This window comes from Aedes albopictus, chromosome 1, assembly GCF_035046485.1.
Source record: "Aedes albopictus strain Foshan chromosome 1, AalbF5, whole genome shotgun sequence".
NCBI lineage: Eukaryota > Metazoa > Arthropoda > Insecta > Diptera > Culicidae > Aedes > Aedes albopictus.
The window spans coordinates 296343189-296361756 of record NC_085136.1 but is presented as its reverse complement, the minus strand read 5'-3'; the positions used below and the strand labels follow the sequence as shown (position 1 = coordinate 296361756).

At 40.8% G+C, this 18568-nt stretch overlaps 1 protein-coding gene across 1 annotated transcript in view; it reads right to left on the bottom strand.

Moving 5' to 3' along the window:
* Positions 1-687: 687 nt before the first annotated feature.
* LOC109414776 (uncharacterized) overlaps positions 688-18568 on the bottom strand; it is a 188522-nt gene continuing 170641 nt past the window's right edge. Inside the window, exon 6 of the mRNA XM_062847031.1 lies at positions 688-2459. Coding sequence (XP_062703015.1) covers positions 2252-2459 — 208 coding nt within the window. The 3' untranslated portion in view covers positions 688-2251. The remainder of the gene's footprint in view (positions 2460-18568) is intronic.

Sequence of the window (18568 nt, the reverse complement as noted above, 5' to 3'; positions counted from 1 at the left end):
AACTCCGAGAGGAAATCTCGAAGGGATTATCGAAAAAACTAAAAAAAAACATCTCCAAAGGAACTTTTATAAGAATCCCCGGAAGAACTCCTAGAGGCAATCCCGGAAGAACTCCTGGAGGAGTTCTTGGAGGAACTCTTAGAGACACTCCCGGAAGAAACTCTCGCAATTCCCAGAAGCACACCGCAACTCTAAAAGGATATTTGTGGAGAGAGTCCTGAAGGAATATCTGCAGGAGTTATTCCAGAGAAACTTTTAGAATAGTTCATGGGGAACTCCTAGACTATTTTCAGGGGCTCTTCCAGAGGATTTCCTGGAGGAACGCTGGGTGGACTCTCGGAGGAACTTCGAGAGGACTTCCCGAATTAACGCATAGAGGAATTCTCATTGACATTGACATTAACACATGTCGTAATACATACTAGAAGTAGTTTTGGTTATGTTTTTCTATTCTAGCTGCAAAGTATGAGGGCACTAAGCAATTATTTGACATTTTGACGACATTTGTAAGTTCTATTGTTATTTTTGTAGAAATAGTTTTCCTAAGCGAGTGCCATGTTAAGTACAGACGCCCGGCAGTGCAAAAGAAATCAATAAGAAAAACAATCCTTCCTCGGACATTAAAACTCTGAACTCCCTTTCGGCATGGAATATCCCCCAAACAAAAAAAATAACAGACAACCGACCTTGTTGATTTGATTCGTCTTTTATTATCATCTCATGTTCGTGTGCCACACACTCTTTCAGGCAAACTGACTGGCTCGCAAGGAATGAGCAGTCGAACACACACATTCCAACATATCTCGGTTATTATTTTCTTCTGGTGCTCTACCCTCTTCTAGGCGCTTCTTAGAAGGAGCAGAAAATGTCCTCGGTGACGCTCCCCGAGGACAATATTTTACAGCGGGGCATGTTTTCTTCATCAATGCACGACGTACATTTGCTACTTTTTTCTTCCTGTGACTTTTTGCTAACAATATCCTAATGCCTACACATCTACATCTACACTAGACGGATGTCGCATCCAAGATCGAACAGAAGTGTTATCGTACATCTGGTTTTGCCTACTGCTCCGCTAGGAATAATATTAATATTTCATTCAATCCTGACTGCTATTTGTCCCACCCGGCTCTCTCTCTATTGGAGGCGGTTTTATTGTTGAATCCGGTCTCATATTGCGAATTCAATTATAACGGCAAATTGTGCGGTTCGTTTCTCGTTAGTGTAGTATGAATGGCTCTGCTCGGTTGAGGAAGTTTTTCAACTGGAAACCAATGATCTCGGAGTTGTTGGGATTCTAAATAAATATTTATGCTACTTGTTACTACTAGAATAAATAAGTTAAATCCTAATCAACGATAACCAAGCGTGCAGTGACTCTTTTTATAATATACATTCTGGAAAGTGTTTTCACTTTCAATCAAATTCAAATGAATTCCTAGCAAAAATCTTATTACAAACGTTAATCTGAATTCTATAAATTGTTTAATATCTGTACTATTATCAGTTAGATGTGAAAACAAATGTTCAGTATGAAATTAAAATCGAATCACTGCACGTATGTAGGCAACAAAACATTTTCCCATTGAATGATGAGGAAATTTAAGGATAAAATCATCTTTCATCCTCCTAATCCTAAACAGGACACTAAATAATTATATAAATAAATAAATAAATAGACAGGACAGTGGGAGAAGAATAAATTACAAAAATAAATAATTACAGGCACATTTCATCCTACTAAATTAATTCCAGCTGGTAGATAACTATCCCTGGGGTGCAACAGCTACAACTTGTCTACGGTTCATCGTTCTCCCTACAACATCTATCCCATCGCACAACCGGTGCACTCCGTACCTTTCCAAAGGGTGGACGGGGACACACCACCCACTGAAGAAGAGCTGAAAGGATAAAAGTTTTTCAACGTGCTACGGCAAATCCAATCTTTCGCATCCAAGTCCAAGAAGACTTCCACTTAAAAAGCCGTCATCGCTTCCAGCTACATGTTTGTAGGTGTATGTGTCTGTGTGCGATTGCCACCTGCTATCCTGACTCACTCCACGCTGCGTTCTTTTACCTGGGGCGAAAGATTTTCCACAGGTTTACTCTTTTCCCAGTAACTTCCTACAAACACCTAAAGTTAATCCACTTTTCCAACTTCCCCACGTTGTTGTTTTGTCTTTCCTGAAATCCTAACGCATTGGTTTGTAGTTGTTTTTTTTTCTTCTCTCGTTTCTTCGCTTCTCCTACACTACAGTTTGCGTGCCTGAACCAGTTTGTTGATATCGTTGAACGTCGTCACCATGGCCGGGTTGGAGAGATCCTGATAGTTGCCGCACTCCTTGTGCACCCGGTCGCAGTCCACCCCGTCCTGGCCGTCCTTGGCCGCCCGCATGTACTTGAAGAACCGCAGGATGTCCGGATTGTCGTTGGTGGGTTTGCGCAGTTCGTTCAGTTCCCTGCGGGGGAGAAAGGAATAATGTTTTTAATCATATTCAATGTGCTTAACGTGTATACAGATTTATCCGTGTGATTTAACCCTCGAGCATTCGCGCTGTTGTATTTTGTACAACACGTTGAAAAAATCTCGCTTTTTGTACTCAGCATTAGCGTGGTGCTGACGCAGGTAGCCAACCGCGCGAGTTACGGAAGGTTAAAGGACATTCAGGACATGAAACATGTTGAGAAATGCTGGGATGGTCTGCTCCTCAGTGTGAGTGCAAGTTTGTGTGGTTTTAAGCTGCACTGTGCACATTTTTATTGCGGAATGCCATCCCTGGTGAAATTAAGAAATATTAGTAGTAAAAGACTTTTTCGCACAGCTCAAAACTAGAATTTATTAATCAAATTTTTCAGTATGATCGTTCATAAATCACGTAGATCAAAGGATCAAAGTTTATTCATCACCAACACATCCTTCCCCTTCCCTCCTACACTTGTGATCGAACAAAGAATATGGAAATTTGTATGGAGCGTAGACTTTGAAGCTCCCCATCGCCAGCCCCCGTCCCCCCAGCGGTCCTACGAAAGGAAGCCAAGAAATCGAATTATGACGCGAAAAGAGCCCATCGATGATCCTCTCCAACATATCTGGAGGATGCTCGGTAGGCACCATTACACCTCTTGTCTTGGCCATCACGACCCTGTAGGCATCACCTCACCACGGTGCGTCATTTACCGTTATTATAAAATAAAATATACCATCAAAACCTGAAACACCATTCTCTTTATTTATCAATCCTACAACTCTGGACAAATTTTTAAAATCATCGTTGGGCGAAATTTTGAGTTACGCCCTTTTAAAGGGCCTAACCTCTAAAAAATCGAGTTTTCTATAGAATAACACCACACTTCGTAACAGAATCATGAATTAAAGGCATCAATAACAGAAATTATCATGAACAACATTGAAATTTGGCAGTATGCATCCATATGAATATCGGTGGAGTGCATTTTGTATCAAAATTTGTTATTACGTCAATATACGGTAAGTTCTTAGGGCCTATAGAAAGCAAACATAAATTGGTGTAACAAATTCAATCAAAAGTATATTGTATTGTGATTCCATATGTCAATAGATGTTCATATTACTGTCAGTCATAGCGATAGTATTCACATGCATATCAGTACCAACATTTCAAAAGAACGTAACTGATCTTTAAAACAATATCTTTTCCCATAGCTGTAGATCGTATCTCATCTTTTCCAGGACAACAACCACTATAGGAAAGAATTGCATTTCATCCGTCCAGTAGTGGTTGTGCATTGCAACGGAGAGATAAAGGTTTGGTTTCGGAAAGCAGTTTCGCCATTTTGAAATGTTAGCACCGATATATGAGGAGTGTACACTCTCTATACAGAAAATCTGCTTTAAAAACAATAGTCAAATATGGGCAACCACAATTTAAACAAAAAGAAATATGTCTGTGTGCCAAACGGCTTCAGTTAAAAGTAAAGAAAACCAAAACATTGAAAGGCCAAAAGACAAAAAGTCGAATCAGGCTTCAAATAATCGCACATAAAATGCAGCATGAAAATTCTTTCTTTTTTGTTTTGAATATGTAGGTAAGACTTTTATTTTTTTCGACCTACTATATGTACATTACAAGGAAAATTATCGTGCAAAGTTATGCAAATATGTAAATAGATATGCGCGGTTACATTTAATCGTTTCGGTGTCTTCTGCGCGATCGATCATTAGCTATTTTCCGCATTTATTGTAGAAGACACGAACACGATATGATGTACTGGCGACGATCTATTAGCGATTTTAAACATTTTTGTGCGACAATCTACGGTGAAACGCGCAATATTGTCTTCGATTTTTTTTGCATTTCTACGTTTTGTCTTCTCAGCCTCAGCATTTCAACAGCGCGTAACTGCTTTCCAAAACAACACCTTTTTTTTCAAAGCTGTGGCGTGGCACTTCTAGACAAAAATAATGCTCCTCTTTCGATGACTTACATTAGAGGGGTGACATGCAATCTACATCCATAGAAGAAGGAGCCGTATCATCAACCAGTTACGCCCTTCTGAATTGCTGAAGCTGAAAAGATAAATCGTGCAAATCTGGATCATCATTTGAAAAGGGCATACAAGCATTTGTAAACAATGACTTCACACGTCGCTCCTGAGCCCCCATCAACTTATTCACACAAACTAAGACAGTTTTCAGATAGAGCAAACATCGATCTTTCGGATAACGGTATACGTTTGCGTGGGCGGGCTGCTGTTAGGCCTTTGTAGCGATTTCGAAAAAAGGCACAAAACCTGTTGGGCCCTTTTCAAATGTTGCTCCAGGAATGAGATAAAAAAATGAAAGACAATAGGTCGAAGAAAAGTTAAATTAGTAGGGACAAAAGGCCTTACCTACATATTTTAAAAGAAGAAAAAAAAATTCACCATGAATATTATGTTTGATTATTTGTTGCCTGTACCAACTTTTTGTCTTTTGGCCTTTTGATATTTTGAATTTCTATTTTTATAACTTAAGATATATTATTAAGACATATTTCATTTGTCAAATTTGTGATTGCTCATATTAAATATTTTTGACAAATTTTGAGTATTGTTTTTAAAAGCAAATTTGCTGTATAGAGAGTGTACGCTCTTAATATATCGGTGCTAACATTTCGAAATGGCGAAACTGCTTGCCAAAACCAAACCTTTATCTCTTCGTTGCAATGTACAACCACTACTGGACGGATGAAATGCAATTCTTTCCGATAGTGGTTGTTGGTGTCCTGGGAAAGATAAGATACAGTCACAAGCTATGGGAAAAGATATTGTTTCAAATATCAGTTACGTCCTTTTGAAATGTTAGTGCTGATATGCATGTGAATACTATCGCTATGACTGACAGTAATATGAGCATCTATTGTCACATGGAATCACAATACAATATCTTTTAATTGAATTTGTTACACCAATGTAATGTTTGCTTTCTATAGGCCCTAAGAACTTCTACCGTATATTAACGTAATGACAAATTTTGATACAAAATGCACTCCACCGATATTCATATGGATGCATACTATCAAGTTTCAATGTTGTTCATGATAATTTCTGTTATTGATGCATTTAATTCATGATTCTGTTACGAAGTGCGGTGTTATTCTATAGAAAACTCGATTTTTTAGAGGTTAGGCCCTTTAAAAGGGCGTAACTCAAAATTTCGCCCAACGATGATTTTAAAAATTTGTCCAGAGGTGTAGGATAGATAAATAAAGAGAATGGCGTTTCAGGTTTTGATGGTATATTTTATTTTATAATAACGGTAAATGGAGCACCGTGCTCACGACTTTGTCTTGGCACACTGACAGAGATGCTCAAAGTAGGCTTTTTTGCGTGCCCTTATTTCGAACCTCATCAGTACGTACTCGCTGCATCCGCCACTTGTCCCGTAGACAGGCTAGCACAGGTTCACAATCGCTTGAGTCCACCAGTACGCCGGTGATCTCTCATTCCATGGATGGGCTTGCCCAGGCATGGTCGCATCGTGCGCACGCGAGGGCACCGCTACCTGCTTGTCCTAGCTTAGACCAACTAGGTTTCGCTCATGGCGAAGCGCCTACCTAAATACCTCGTCGTAGAAATATGATGTCTTTCAAAGGCTCAGCCGTCTCTTCTACTATCCGCTGACTGCTGTTACTTACTGCAGGTGGGCACGGTCGTCATACACTTCAGCATCTGCGTGAATTGCTCGATAGACCAACGCGGAGGCGCATAGCTTCTACAGAAGAATACCCCGTTTACCTTGGCAACCGTGAAGCCCTCGTAAGTAGTAGACACAAACTCCTGGACTGGATATTTAGCGTCATCCTTATCACCATCATTTTTGTGGACCGATCCACGACCGATCACTTTCCGTTACTGGCGGGTATTCTAACTTGTGCCCTGGTTCCAGACACCTGAAGCAAGCCTCCGGGGGCTCGTGCATAATCACCGGTCAGTTGGCATTTTTTAGCATGCGCAACAGGTTGCTGTACCAAGGCCACGTGCGTCCCTGCATGGCCTATTCGTTGCCAAAAGGCTGCGGTGGTCATCTGCTCTTCGCACCGTTGCCACAGTGAGCTCTTCCGCGTCAGTGATTCCGTCTAGGTTTTTCACCTTCATAGTTGCTTCCGCTTTGAGAGCCCTCAACTCGATACCCTCACCAAGGACGTCTTGCATCATTCTCTTGTACCCAGCGCTCTTTTTCGCGCATATCCTCGATTATTTCACCAGTATGAGTACGTCTGATACCGCGTACGTCGACTCCCAGATACACGAGCTTGACGTCACTCCTCTTCTTTTTCAAGACGTCCGAGAACTTGGTCGTCCTGATGACGACCGCGTGAGCCTTATCGCACTTGGAACCAGCCCTCCAAACTTTCTTTGATCTGGTGCCCTACGCTCCTGCATGTCCTGCGGTTTCTTCACCATCTTCTTCTTCTGCTCTACTATGGTCCAGGAAGCGTCCACTCCCTTACCCGTTATAAGTTGTGGTAGCCGAGGACCAATCAGTGGTCACAACCTCCTGTTCCCTTCGATCCGGGACGGGCCCGGGCTTTCTGGGACGCCTGAATGGGGTCCTACTCACTGGCACTACTGCAAACTTTCGCAGTTAACAATCTCCTAGTAGTTCTTCACGTGACGGCTGCCTGACATGTTTCTGCGATCGCTTGCCATAAGCAATTGCGTCCGCTGTCCTCTTAGGGCTAACTGCCAATGCGAAGACCTCAAACTGGGTAGGCTCTGGTACCTTCAAATTCTCGGGATCTGGGCGCTGCCACTGTTGCCATGAGTTTGTCAAAGTCGTGCTTGGCCGCCATCGTTGACGTCCGTTTTGATGTTAAACTTTGAGGTCTCAGAGTCAAACATGAAGTCAAGCTTTTGCTCTGCCAGCAACATATCGTGATCTTTATTTTCATTGATGGCCCTTATTAACCACTTCCGATGTTAGCCGGGGAGGAAAAGGAGTTTTCAACACTGGTACTACGCTCCCGATCAAAATTTTGTGGTCACCCCCTCAAAAACATGTCACTTTTTAGGCCCATATCTTCGCCAATTTGCGTCCGATTTCAAAACCCTAGGTTTCATTCAAAAGATGATAAGTCAATGTAACTTTGAACATGATTTAGATGAAACTTTTTGAAAAATATTTGTATGTAAACTAAACTCAAAGTTGCCAAACTTTCAATAAAAATGAATAATAACTTACGGGAATATCGCTGAAACTTGGGTCGGCGAAATTTTAAGATGGAAGCGGTAATATAACCTATTGTTTATAAGCTCTGAACTGCTTTTTCCCGAACTAGGCTAAAAAATCTAGGAAAAAAGTTATAAAGTAAATTAACTCTTGATGTCATCGACCAAAAATTTGGGGTCACCTCTCAATATGATCAGCCATGAAATTAGGGTCACTTGCATAAAACATTGAAAAGTGATTTGGTGATATCGAAGACCACTTTATCAAGAAGACTTGCAACACTGCTGAATATCGGGAGTCACTGTTTGCAGCGCCATGAAGGTGGCACTATTCATGATGGTACCACCTTAGCTCGACAGGCGGCGGTGACGCTTGCCGTTAGTATGGGAATATAAAAGAGTTCCATGTCTTCTTGATAAAGTAGTCTTCGGTGATATCTTCGCCATCTATAGTTTAATTTTAATTCTTGGGCCGACCCAATTGCCAGCGACACTGCCGTAAGTTTATACTCCGTTTTTAGATAGTTTGGCAACTTTGGGTTAAGTTTGTTTACATGCAAGTATTTTTGAAAAAGTTCCATCTTAATCATGTTCAAAGTTACTTTTACTCATTATTTTTTTAATGAAACCTTAAGTTTTGAAATCGGACGCAAATTGACGGGGATATGGGCCCAAAAATATGACGTTTTTTTGAGGGGGTGACCCAAACTTTTGATCGGGAGTGTACATGCGCAGCTACCTCCTCTTGTTCCCGCTGCTCTTGAACCCGAGCAGAAGGGAATAACAACAGCATGAAGAGCTATGTTATTTAGACAAAATAACTGAATAATAGAATCGATTATTTTTAAGTTATTAACATAACATATTATGTTATAAACTTGTCTGTCATAAGCGGAAAAATAACAAATTTCATAACAAAAAAATGTTCCTGGAAAACCATTTTAATAACTTGTTTTGTTAGTTTCAATAACAACTTGATAACAGTGAATTCGGAAAATATTTCAATAACAAATTTTGATATTAATATGATATTAATAATAATCGGAGAGCAAAATTTGTTATGATGTCAAACTCGTTACTAAATAGGTTATACATATCACTTATTATATGAAATTATTCACTTTGTTTCACAAACCAGCTAATAACATGAGTTTCATCACTCTGACCTAAGAAATATTTTCAAATGATCGAAAATTACTTTATTCAATTTTTAATTCATTCTAAGAGATTTGAAGTTTGTTCACTGCAACGCAAGATAATTGAACTTGAGTTTTTTCTATATTTTCAAATAATACGAGCATCGACTTCCAGCTGCAATTTAGAAAATGTTCCACTTGAACTGTTTTCGGAGCAAGGTGTTGAAATGAACATGTAATTATTCATGAAAAAGTTTGATCGTCGAAAGCAGTCGTTTGTTTTTTTTTCTAGCATAGAAACTGAATATTTTTTGGAATACTTAACAGTTTAGTAGAATATTTTCGGAATATTGGAAATATTTCACAAATTATTACACTTTTTCTGGAAACTTTCTTTCAATTGCTCCGATTTTTTCCTGGATTCAAGGATTATGTTGAAAATTCCTCCTGGATTCTACAAGCATTCCTAGAAACATTTTGCTATAACTTCTCCTGAACTTCCTCTGATGATTCGCACCAGAACTTTCACCAGATTTTATTGCAATATTCTTTTTAAAATTCCTCCATTTATTTCTCTAAGGATTCCGTCAGAAATTTCTTCTATGTTTATCAAGGGACTTCTCTGATGATTTTTTCAGGAATTTATCATAAAATTCTTCTAAAAATTCGGCACCAACATTTCAAAAGGGCGTAACTGCATTTTGAAACAAACCCCTCTTTCACATCTGTGGATCGTATTTCAATGCCGCCATGCAAATCACCGCCAGTATAGGAAAGAAGAGCAATTTCTCTGTCTAGTAATGTTTGTGAATTTCGTGGAAAACTTAAAATATGACCCACAGATGTGACAGAGTGGTTTGTTTCAAAATGCAGTTACGCCCTTTTGAAATGTTGATGCCGAATTCTTTGACAGATTTCGTCACAAACTTTTCCATAAATAACTCCGAAAAATCTTCCAGAAATTTCTTCGAGAGTTCTTCCATGGAATCTTTCATGGATTTTCAAAGAATCCTTTAGAAATTCCTCCAAAATTATGCATTGGATTTCTTCAGAGTTTCCTGTGATCATTTGTCCCGACGTTCATTTTAAGATTTCTTTAAAAATTTCTTTGAGGATTTCATCTGGAGTTTTTCCGAAGGATTCTCCAGAAGTTTTTCAAAAGATTCTATCTAGAAATCTAATAATTGCTCAGAAGAATTACCTTTGAAATTTCTAAAAAGATTGCGCCAGGAGTTTTTTTGAAAACGTCTCCTAGGATTTATCGAAGGGTTTCTCCAGAACAGCACAAAAAGTCAGGCCATAATTGTGGAATTGTTGCTTTGATTTCAATACATGTTACTGTTGTGCTATTGTTGATAAGTTGATCAATAGTACAACAATAACAAAACTTGTACTTCAACAAAACATGTTATTGAAATGTAATTTAGTGAATGTATATCAATCGCTTGATGATAACAAAATGAGTTTGCCCAACAAAATTTGTTATGGAAAAGCTATGCATTGATAATTTAATAAAAACAAAACAAGATATAAAAACAGGTTATGTGATTTCGTAGTTATTAATTTGCTATTCTCCTCTGCTCGGGAAGCAGACCTACCTAACTCCATCTTTGCAAAAAGGTTGACTTCTCCTCTACCGCAAAGATGGCTGCTACTTGTTGTCTGATTTATTTATTGTACTCATATTTGAATCCAACGAGTTTCACGGGAAACAATAGTCCACCACATCAGAGCCCTGCATTAACGCTGTAAGTGTGCCCAGATGCCCACATGCTCCCTCAACGATCGAGCATCTTTTTCACCCCTTCGATCACTCATTTCTTGACACGGGTCGCTCAGCATTTTGAGTTGGGGTAACACTGTATGGTGCACTCTTACCACCGAACTAAGTCATCCGTAGTGCTATCCTAAGCCGGCAACTACACAGCGTACTGCAGTTCACAGGTGGCCCTCTAGAAGACTGCTGTAGTACAGTCAAATTAGTCATCACACCTGAAAGCATCATCGGGCACACGGAAAGGAGTCGACGAAACGAATGGTTCGACGAGGAGTGCCGAGCGGTTTTGGAGGAGAAGAACGCAGCGCGGGCGGTAATGCTGCAGCAAGAATGTGAAACGTTACGAACAAAAGCGGAAATAGTAGATCCGCCTCTTTCGGGAGAAGACACACCGAATAATAGAAGCAGAGTGTGAGGAAATCAAACTGCTGTGCCGTTCCCAAGAAACACAGAAGTTTTTCTAGAAGCTCAACGTGTCTAGCTACGTCTTTGAGCCGCGAGCCGAAATATGCAGAGATAAGGATGGGGGCTTCTTGACGAACGGCTGTGAGGTGATTGAAAGGTGAAAGCAGCACCTCAATAAGAACCTGAGAATAACATGGCGAATGTAAGTACACAGGGGGGGTCCGTGGCGTAGTTTGGCTACACGTTCGCTTGATAAGCGGATGGTCATGGGTTAGATTCCCAGCCCCCCCAACATAAAACTTGTCAGCCGCTTGAAGAGACACATAAGCCCACCCGTCCAACACTATGGCCGTCTGGAAGCGGACTGACAACTGACCCTCTTCTGAGCAAACTCGCTCTAATGCTCCACACCCGGATTACGGCAACCGACCAACGGCGATGAACAATGGACCCCACTTTGGACTGATGAAGCAGTATCACATGCTCTTCGATCTACTGTCAAAGTAGAGAGTGCAAAAGAGGCAACGTCGCAGCAGTTCCAAAAATAGAATTAAGTTGATAAAGTAGTTACACCGCCACTGTTCAAATGGACAGTTGGCAATTGATGTCGCTCTCGTGATGCCCAAGTAGGCGAATAGAGCTTGTAGTGTAAGGAAGAAGATATGTAGAATAAAAAAAATGTAAGTACAGGAGACCATGTCAACGGAGCATCGGTGACGTCAGTACAGCAGAGAACAGAATAGATCCAACTCCCACGCATAGGGAAGTCAGAGATGCCATTCACCAGGTGAGAACCAAGAAAGTAGGGGTGGCATCGCAGCATAACTCATGAAGATAGGCTCAGGAAGTTGGTCACCTGTCTGCACCGGTTCATCTGGGAAAGCTATCGAAGGAGTGGAAGGAAGAGGAAATATGCCCCATTCACGCGAAATGCAACCAAGCCGGTTGAATCGACGGTCGGTTGACAATATCAGAGTTTTTTTTTTTTTTTCGTATGGCAAGTTTTCCAGAAACAGGTTCCAACGCATCGCCTGTTCATCAACATCAGGTAGCATACGACATGGAACAATCGAAAATCATGGACAAAAATGGCTTTCCTAATAAGCTCACAAGACTGATCAAAACAGCGATGTAGAAACAACGATTAGAAGAACTCCTGAAAATCCCCAAAAGAAAGTCCTTCAGAAATCACGCTAACCAAATCCTGGAAGAATCCTTAGGAGGAACTTCTGGAAGAATAACAACAAGAAAACTTCTGGAGAAATTCATAGAAACCCTAAAAAATTCCAAGACAAATCCTGGGTTGGAATTTGTAGATAAAAACTTTGGAAAGAAAACGTGGAAAGATACCCAGAAAAAAATCTTAGGGAAGATCCTCAAAAGATAATAAAGATAATTCTTGATAAATGGCAGAGGGTAGTGTGGAACTTGGATTGTTGAAAGTAAACGGGAGCTCCAGAAGCTGACTTTGAAAATGCACTTTGATTCACGTGACGGTGAGAGATGGTGCTTGTTTACCATTCCTACTAGATCGCATAATGCAATACCAGTGCAATAAAATGCTACTGAAGACAAGCGATAGGATTATGTAGATTGGTTAGCTCACAGACAGAACTTATTGAATAATTTCTAGATAGAACACCTTAAAAGAATCCCATGAGAGTTCACCAAGAGAAAGAAATTCCTGAGGAAACTCCGAAAGGAGTCCCAGCCCGCAAATCCTGGAGGAATCCAAACAAGGTACTCCTGGAGCAATCATCAGCAAAGAATGCCTGGAGGAATTCGTGAAGAAACCCACAACATGCTCCTGGATGAATCCCTAAAAAATCAGCAGAAAACTCCAAAACGAAGTCTCAGAAGGAACTGTTGGAGAAAACTCCTGAAGGAACTACTAGAGGAATTTCTAGAAGGAATCACTGGAGGTCACCCCTAAAAAAGAACTTCAGGCGAAATTTCCAAACGCAGCATTTAGACGAAGCCCAAAAAAAAACTAGAGAACTTCCCAGAAGAAGCACAAGGAGAATCAGAAACCGAACTTCTGAATAAATCCCCAGAAGGAACTTCTGCAGGCATCGTTCAGAAGAAAGGAACTTCAGGAGGAGCACCACAACCATGTTTTGTAGAAGACCGCAGATGGAACTTCTAGGGATAATTCCAGATATGTGATGCATCTCTCCGCGAGTACTTACTATATAAATACGCAATTGCCTTACTAGGAATTCTCTTTGTTGGGACACATCAAGCATGCGCTTCTGGAGAATCATTCAACAGTTCCATCCACGATTCTTCTGGTATTTTTTTTTTGCTACTAATACCTAAACTATCCAACAATCCTTCTGGGGAATCTTCCAGATATCCATTCAGAGGAATACATTGCTTCTGGGGATTTCTCCTAGGGAATTCATTCGGGGGTTTTTCCAACTATTCCTTTTGAAGAACCTTCCAGCATTTTTTCTTAGGAATCTTCCAGGAGTTTCATTCCATCCAAAAAATCCTTTTCGGACTATCGGGGGTGACTGTTGGTATTACGAAATGTTAAATTTCGGTTGTGCACTCTTGAATAAAAGCGTTGATTCTACGTAATCATTTACGACGTTTCGGTCCTTGGATAAGACCTTCTTGATCATTAGATTACATCATTTTGGATCTCACAAATTGAAAATCTTGTTTCGGTGTCTCAGTTTTGAGAAAGTTACACTTGATTGATACCATCAGTGCTGTCATAGTAAAATTAGAACTGGTTGCTCAAGTTTTCCAAATTTCACCAGCAATGGGGCACTAGTACTTTTAGAATATATTTCTTCTTATAAACTTATTCAGAATTTTCTCCATGATTACCTGTAAGGACACCACCAATAATTTGTATAGGGATTCTTTCAAGATTTATCATTCCTTAAAGTATTCCTGTCTCTTTATTTATATGGAAATTTCTCCAGGAGTTCCTTCAGAGATTCATATAGGATTTTGCTTAGGTTTTCTTAAGTATTTTTTCAAGAAATTTCTCAAAAGATTTAAATAGAAAATTTTCACGACTAGTTTCTTTACAAATTCCTACTGGGATTCCTTCAGGAATTATTGAGGGAATTCCTTCAAGGATTGCTTCAAAAGTTCGTGCATGTATTCCTTGACATTATATCTGAAGTGTAATATTTAAAGATTTCTGAAGGAATTGCTCCAGAAGTTTTTCTTTGGAATTTCTACAGGAATTTTTCTGAGATTTATTCAAATAAATTTCAGTTAGGTTCAAGCTCTCGCTGCGACCGGACATACTTTCAAACGGCTCTATAGCGCTTTGTTTTTCGCTTTATCGGTTGCTCCGGCACTGCGGTGTGCTAAATAATATTCGCGTCAGTTTTTTTCCTGACGACATTCCCGTTCCGTGCTATTAACTGATAGCAACAATATGTCGACCGCGCGTGCTCGTGAGAACACATTCAAAGTGGACTTGTCCAACTTCCCGAAGCGGCCTTCCTTCGAGGAAATACACTCCTTTGTGCACCAGACCCTTGGACTCAGTATCGATCAAGTGCTTCGTCTGCAAATGAACCATGCGCAGAATTGTGCACACGTGAAATGCAAAGACCTCAAGACTGCCCAGGATGCCGTTGACCAAAATAACGGTCGTCACGAGATGGAGGTCAACAGAACAAAAATCAAAGTGCGCTTGATGATGGACGATGGTGGCGTGGAGGTAAAAATCCACGATTTGTCCGAAAATATTCGGAACGAGGACATCGCTGCTTTTCTCGGACAGTATGGTGAAGTCATCTCGATCAAAGAGCTGATCTGGGGCGATAATTTCGCCTTCAAAGGAGTTTCATCGGGTGTGCGTGTGGCCAAGATGATCCTACACCGCCACATTAAGTCATTTGTGACCATACTTGGCGAAGAAACTCTGGTTTCTTATCGCAATCAGCCTCAGTATTGCAAACACTGTACGAACCCGTCACACCCTGGACTAACGTGCGTCGAAAATAAAAAACTCATAGGACAAAAGACCGACCTAAACAACAGGCTGAAGGCAGCACAGAAGAAAACAAGTTACGCCAGCGTTTTGGATCAGAGTGTGATTGCGGCCTCACTATTGCCTGAGTTCGTAGGCACAAATTTGAACCAATTGAATGCGAACGCACGCTCCAGCTCCGCTCCATCAAATTCTGCGGTCGAAGAGAAGGGTGCACGTGGCGTCCCATCCCCTTCAGCTGCTGCGGATGATGACGAACGAATGGATGAAGGCGGAGAACCAAAAATCACCTCGGATGCTGCTACTACTGCCACTGCTGTTGCTGCTGATGCTGTTGTTGCTGTTGTTGCTGCTGCCCCCGCTCTGCCTCCCGCCACTTCTATTGTGGCAACCGCTACACCTGTTCCGGATACTACTATTGTTGCTGCTACTTCGGCTGCCGCAGAAGACATCATCTCGGGTGAAGAATCCAATGCAACTGCTGGTCGATCCACCCAACAGGCTGAGGTCGTTGTTCAACCGTGCAATGTGAGTGGTTTCAAAATTCCCTTCACAACCAAAACGATCCCTTCCAATTCCCTATTAATGCAGATTTCCGACAGTGATACTAACGAATCGTCCACAGAAGGCGGTCCGTTTTTGAAGGTGAAGCGTCCAAGAGGACGTCCGAAAAAGCAAAAATTGGTCGACTCTCAATCGTAGATGTATTTAATTACGACTAACGACTTTCTAAACACAATCCGCAAAAACTAATTCATGATACTAAAATTTGATACCCTAGTCCTATCCTTACTTTAACCTCGAGTCGGTCGCGAGTACTTCGACCACCACCCCGTAACTACATAGACAATGAACAACATTCCCACAATAAGTTACAACATTGGTTCCATTAACGTCAATGCTATATCCAGTGAGAATAAACTAGCTGCACTTCGTTCGTTTGTCCGATTGATGGAGTTCGACATTATTCTCCTGCAAGAAGTTGAGTGTGTGAATTTGTGTATCCCTGGTTACAATATAATCGTAAATATAGATAACGCCAAAAGAGGAACTGCTATTGCCCTCAAGTCTCACATCCCATACACGAACGTCCAGCGAAGTTTGAATAGCAGAATTCTATCAATTAAAATAGGTGACTCCGTTACGATTTGCAATGTGTATGCCCACTCCGGTTGTCAAAATCTCTCCGCGCGTGAGAATCTTTTTAAAGAACAACTTCCATTCTACCTTCAAGCCGCCTCTGAACACTTGATACTTGGTGGTGACTTTAATTGTGTAATTGCTGCAAAAGATGCCACAGGTTCCAATAGCCATAGTCCTTCACTGAAACAGTTGGTAGAAAATATGCTCCTTGTCGATACATGGGATTGTTTGAATAGGAGCGTGGTTGACTATAGTTTCGTTCGACAAAATTCCGCTTCCCGTTTAGATCGTATCTATATTTCTAGGTCGTTGGTTCCGCATCTCCGCACTTCGGGGTTATTCGCTACTGCTTTCTCCGATCATAAAGCGTACAAGATTCGATGCTGCCTACCAAATTTAGGTAGACCACATGGTAGAGGATTCTGGTCTATCCGAGCACATGTTCTAAACGAAGAGAATTTAGAAGAGTTCGAGCAAAAGTGGACACGGTGGTTGCGCGAACGCCGTAACTACGACAGTTGGATGTCGTGGTGGTTAGAATGTGCAAAACCCAAAATCAAAAACTTTTTCAAATGGAAAACTAATGAAAGCTTTCGTAACTTTCATGCTAAAAATGAAATGTTATATCGCCAACTGAGAAATGCTTATGAACGCATGTATCAGAACCCAAACGGCACCACGGAAGTTAATAAAATTAAAGCTCAAATGCTAAAAGAACAGTGCACCTTTTCAAAAGCCTACCAACGTTTAAATGATAGGTATATATCTGGGGAAAAAGTTTCATCCTTTCAGATAGGAGATCGTTATCGACGAAAAACATATATCACTTCTGTTCAACATCAAGATCGTTGTCTCACTGATGTAAATGAAATCGAACGTCATGTCTATGGCTTTTTTAAAGACATGTACACTTCGGAAGAAACTACAAGCAGTGTAAATTTCCCTACAAATCGAATTATTCCGCCTGATTCAGATACCAATAATTCTATGATGGATGAAATCACAACCACTGAAATATTTTTCGCCATCAAAGAAAGTGCCTCTCGTAAATCGCCTGGTTGTGACGGAATTCCAAAGGAATTCTATGCGAAAGCCTTCGACATCATACACCCCCAACTCAATCTGATAATCAACGAAGCTTTACAAGGAAATGTTCCTGAAAAGTTTGTCCAAGGTGTCATAGTTCTATGTAGGAAAAAAACTGATGACCGATCAATTAACGCATATAGGCCAATTAGTTTACTCAACTATGATTACAAATTACTTTCGAGAATTCTCAAATCTCGACTTGAAAAAGTAATGATTGAGAACAATTTGTTGAATTCTAGTCAAAAATGTGCAAACTCAAATAGAACTATTTTCGAAGCTGTTCTAGCAATTAAAGATCGGATTGCTGAACTTAACTGTAAGCGAAAACGTGGAAAGCTTATTTCGTTTGACTTTGATCACGCATTTGACCGCGTGAATACCAACTTTTTAATGGTTGTGATGCGGAACATTCATCTGAACCCAAATTTTGTCCGTCTACTAGGGAAGATAATATCCGCCTCGCACTCTCAGGTACTCCTAAACGGAAATCTCACATCCAAATTCCCCATCCAGCGCTCTGTCAGACAGGGCGATCCTATTAGTATGCACCTATTTGTACTCTACCTACATCCCCTCCTAGAGAAACTACGCACTCTTTGCAATGACCCTCTGGACCTAGTAGTAGCGTATGCAGATGACATTTCTATCATCATTGTCAATGATCGCAAGCTTCCCGTAATCAAACAAGCCTTCGTGGACTTTGGAAGATGTTCAGGATCTCTGTTAAATCTCCGCAAAACGTATGCTGTCAACATAGGACCACAACGTGATGAAGATGAGAATGCATGGCCTGCTGTTCGGGAGTCAGTCAAAATTTTGGGAGTGACGTTCTTCAACTCCCAGAAAAAGACAGTCGACTTCAACTGGGGTGAAACAATAAGAAAGACGTCTCGTTTGATGTGGATGTACAAATCCAGGAACCTATCGGTACAACAAAAAGTGATAGTTCTGAATACATTCATTACATCTAAACTGTGGTTCCTAGCCTCAGTTATAAGCATTCCAAACCAAGCTATCGCACGACTGACTTCATACATAGGAAGTTTTATTTGGGAGCGCTACCCAACAAGAGTCGCTATCGAACAGTTAACGCTGCCAAGAAAAATGGGTGGCCTCAATCTCCACCTGCCAATGCATAAATGCAAAGCTCTTTTGACAGCAAGGTTTCTGAAAGAGTTACATCAAACACCATTCGCCAACTCTTTCACAGAGTATCTGCAGAATCCACCAAATTCAGCAGCCATTCCTTCGCTTTATCCGTGCATGAAAAGCCTTGCTAAAACAATGCCATACATTCCTCGAAGATTAACGGAAAACCCATCAGCGTCAACTCTCCATGACTTCAACCGTGAGAACCTGGCGATA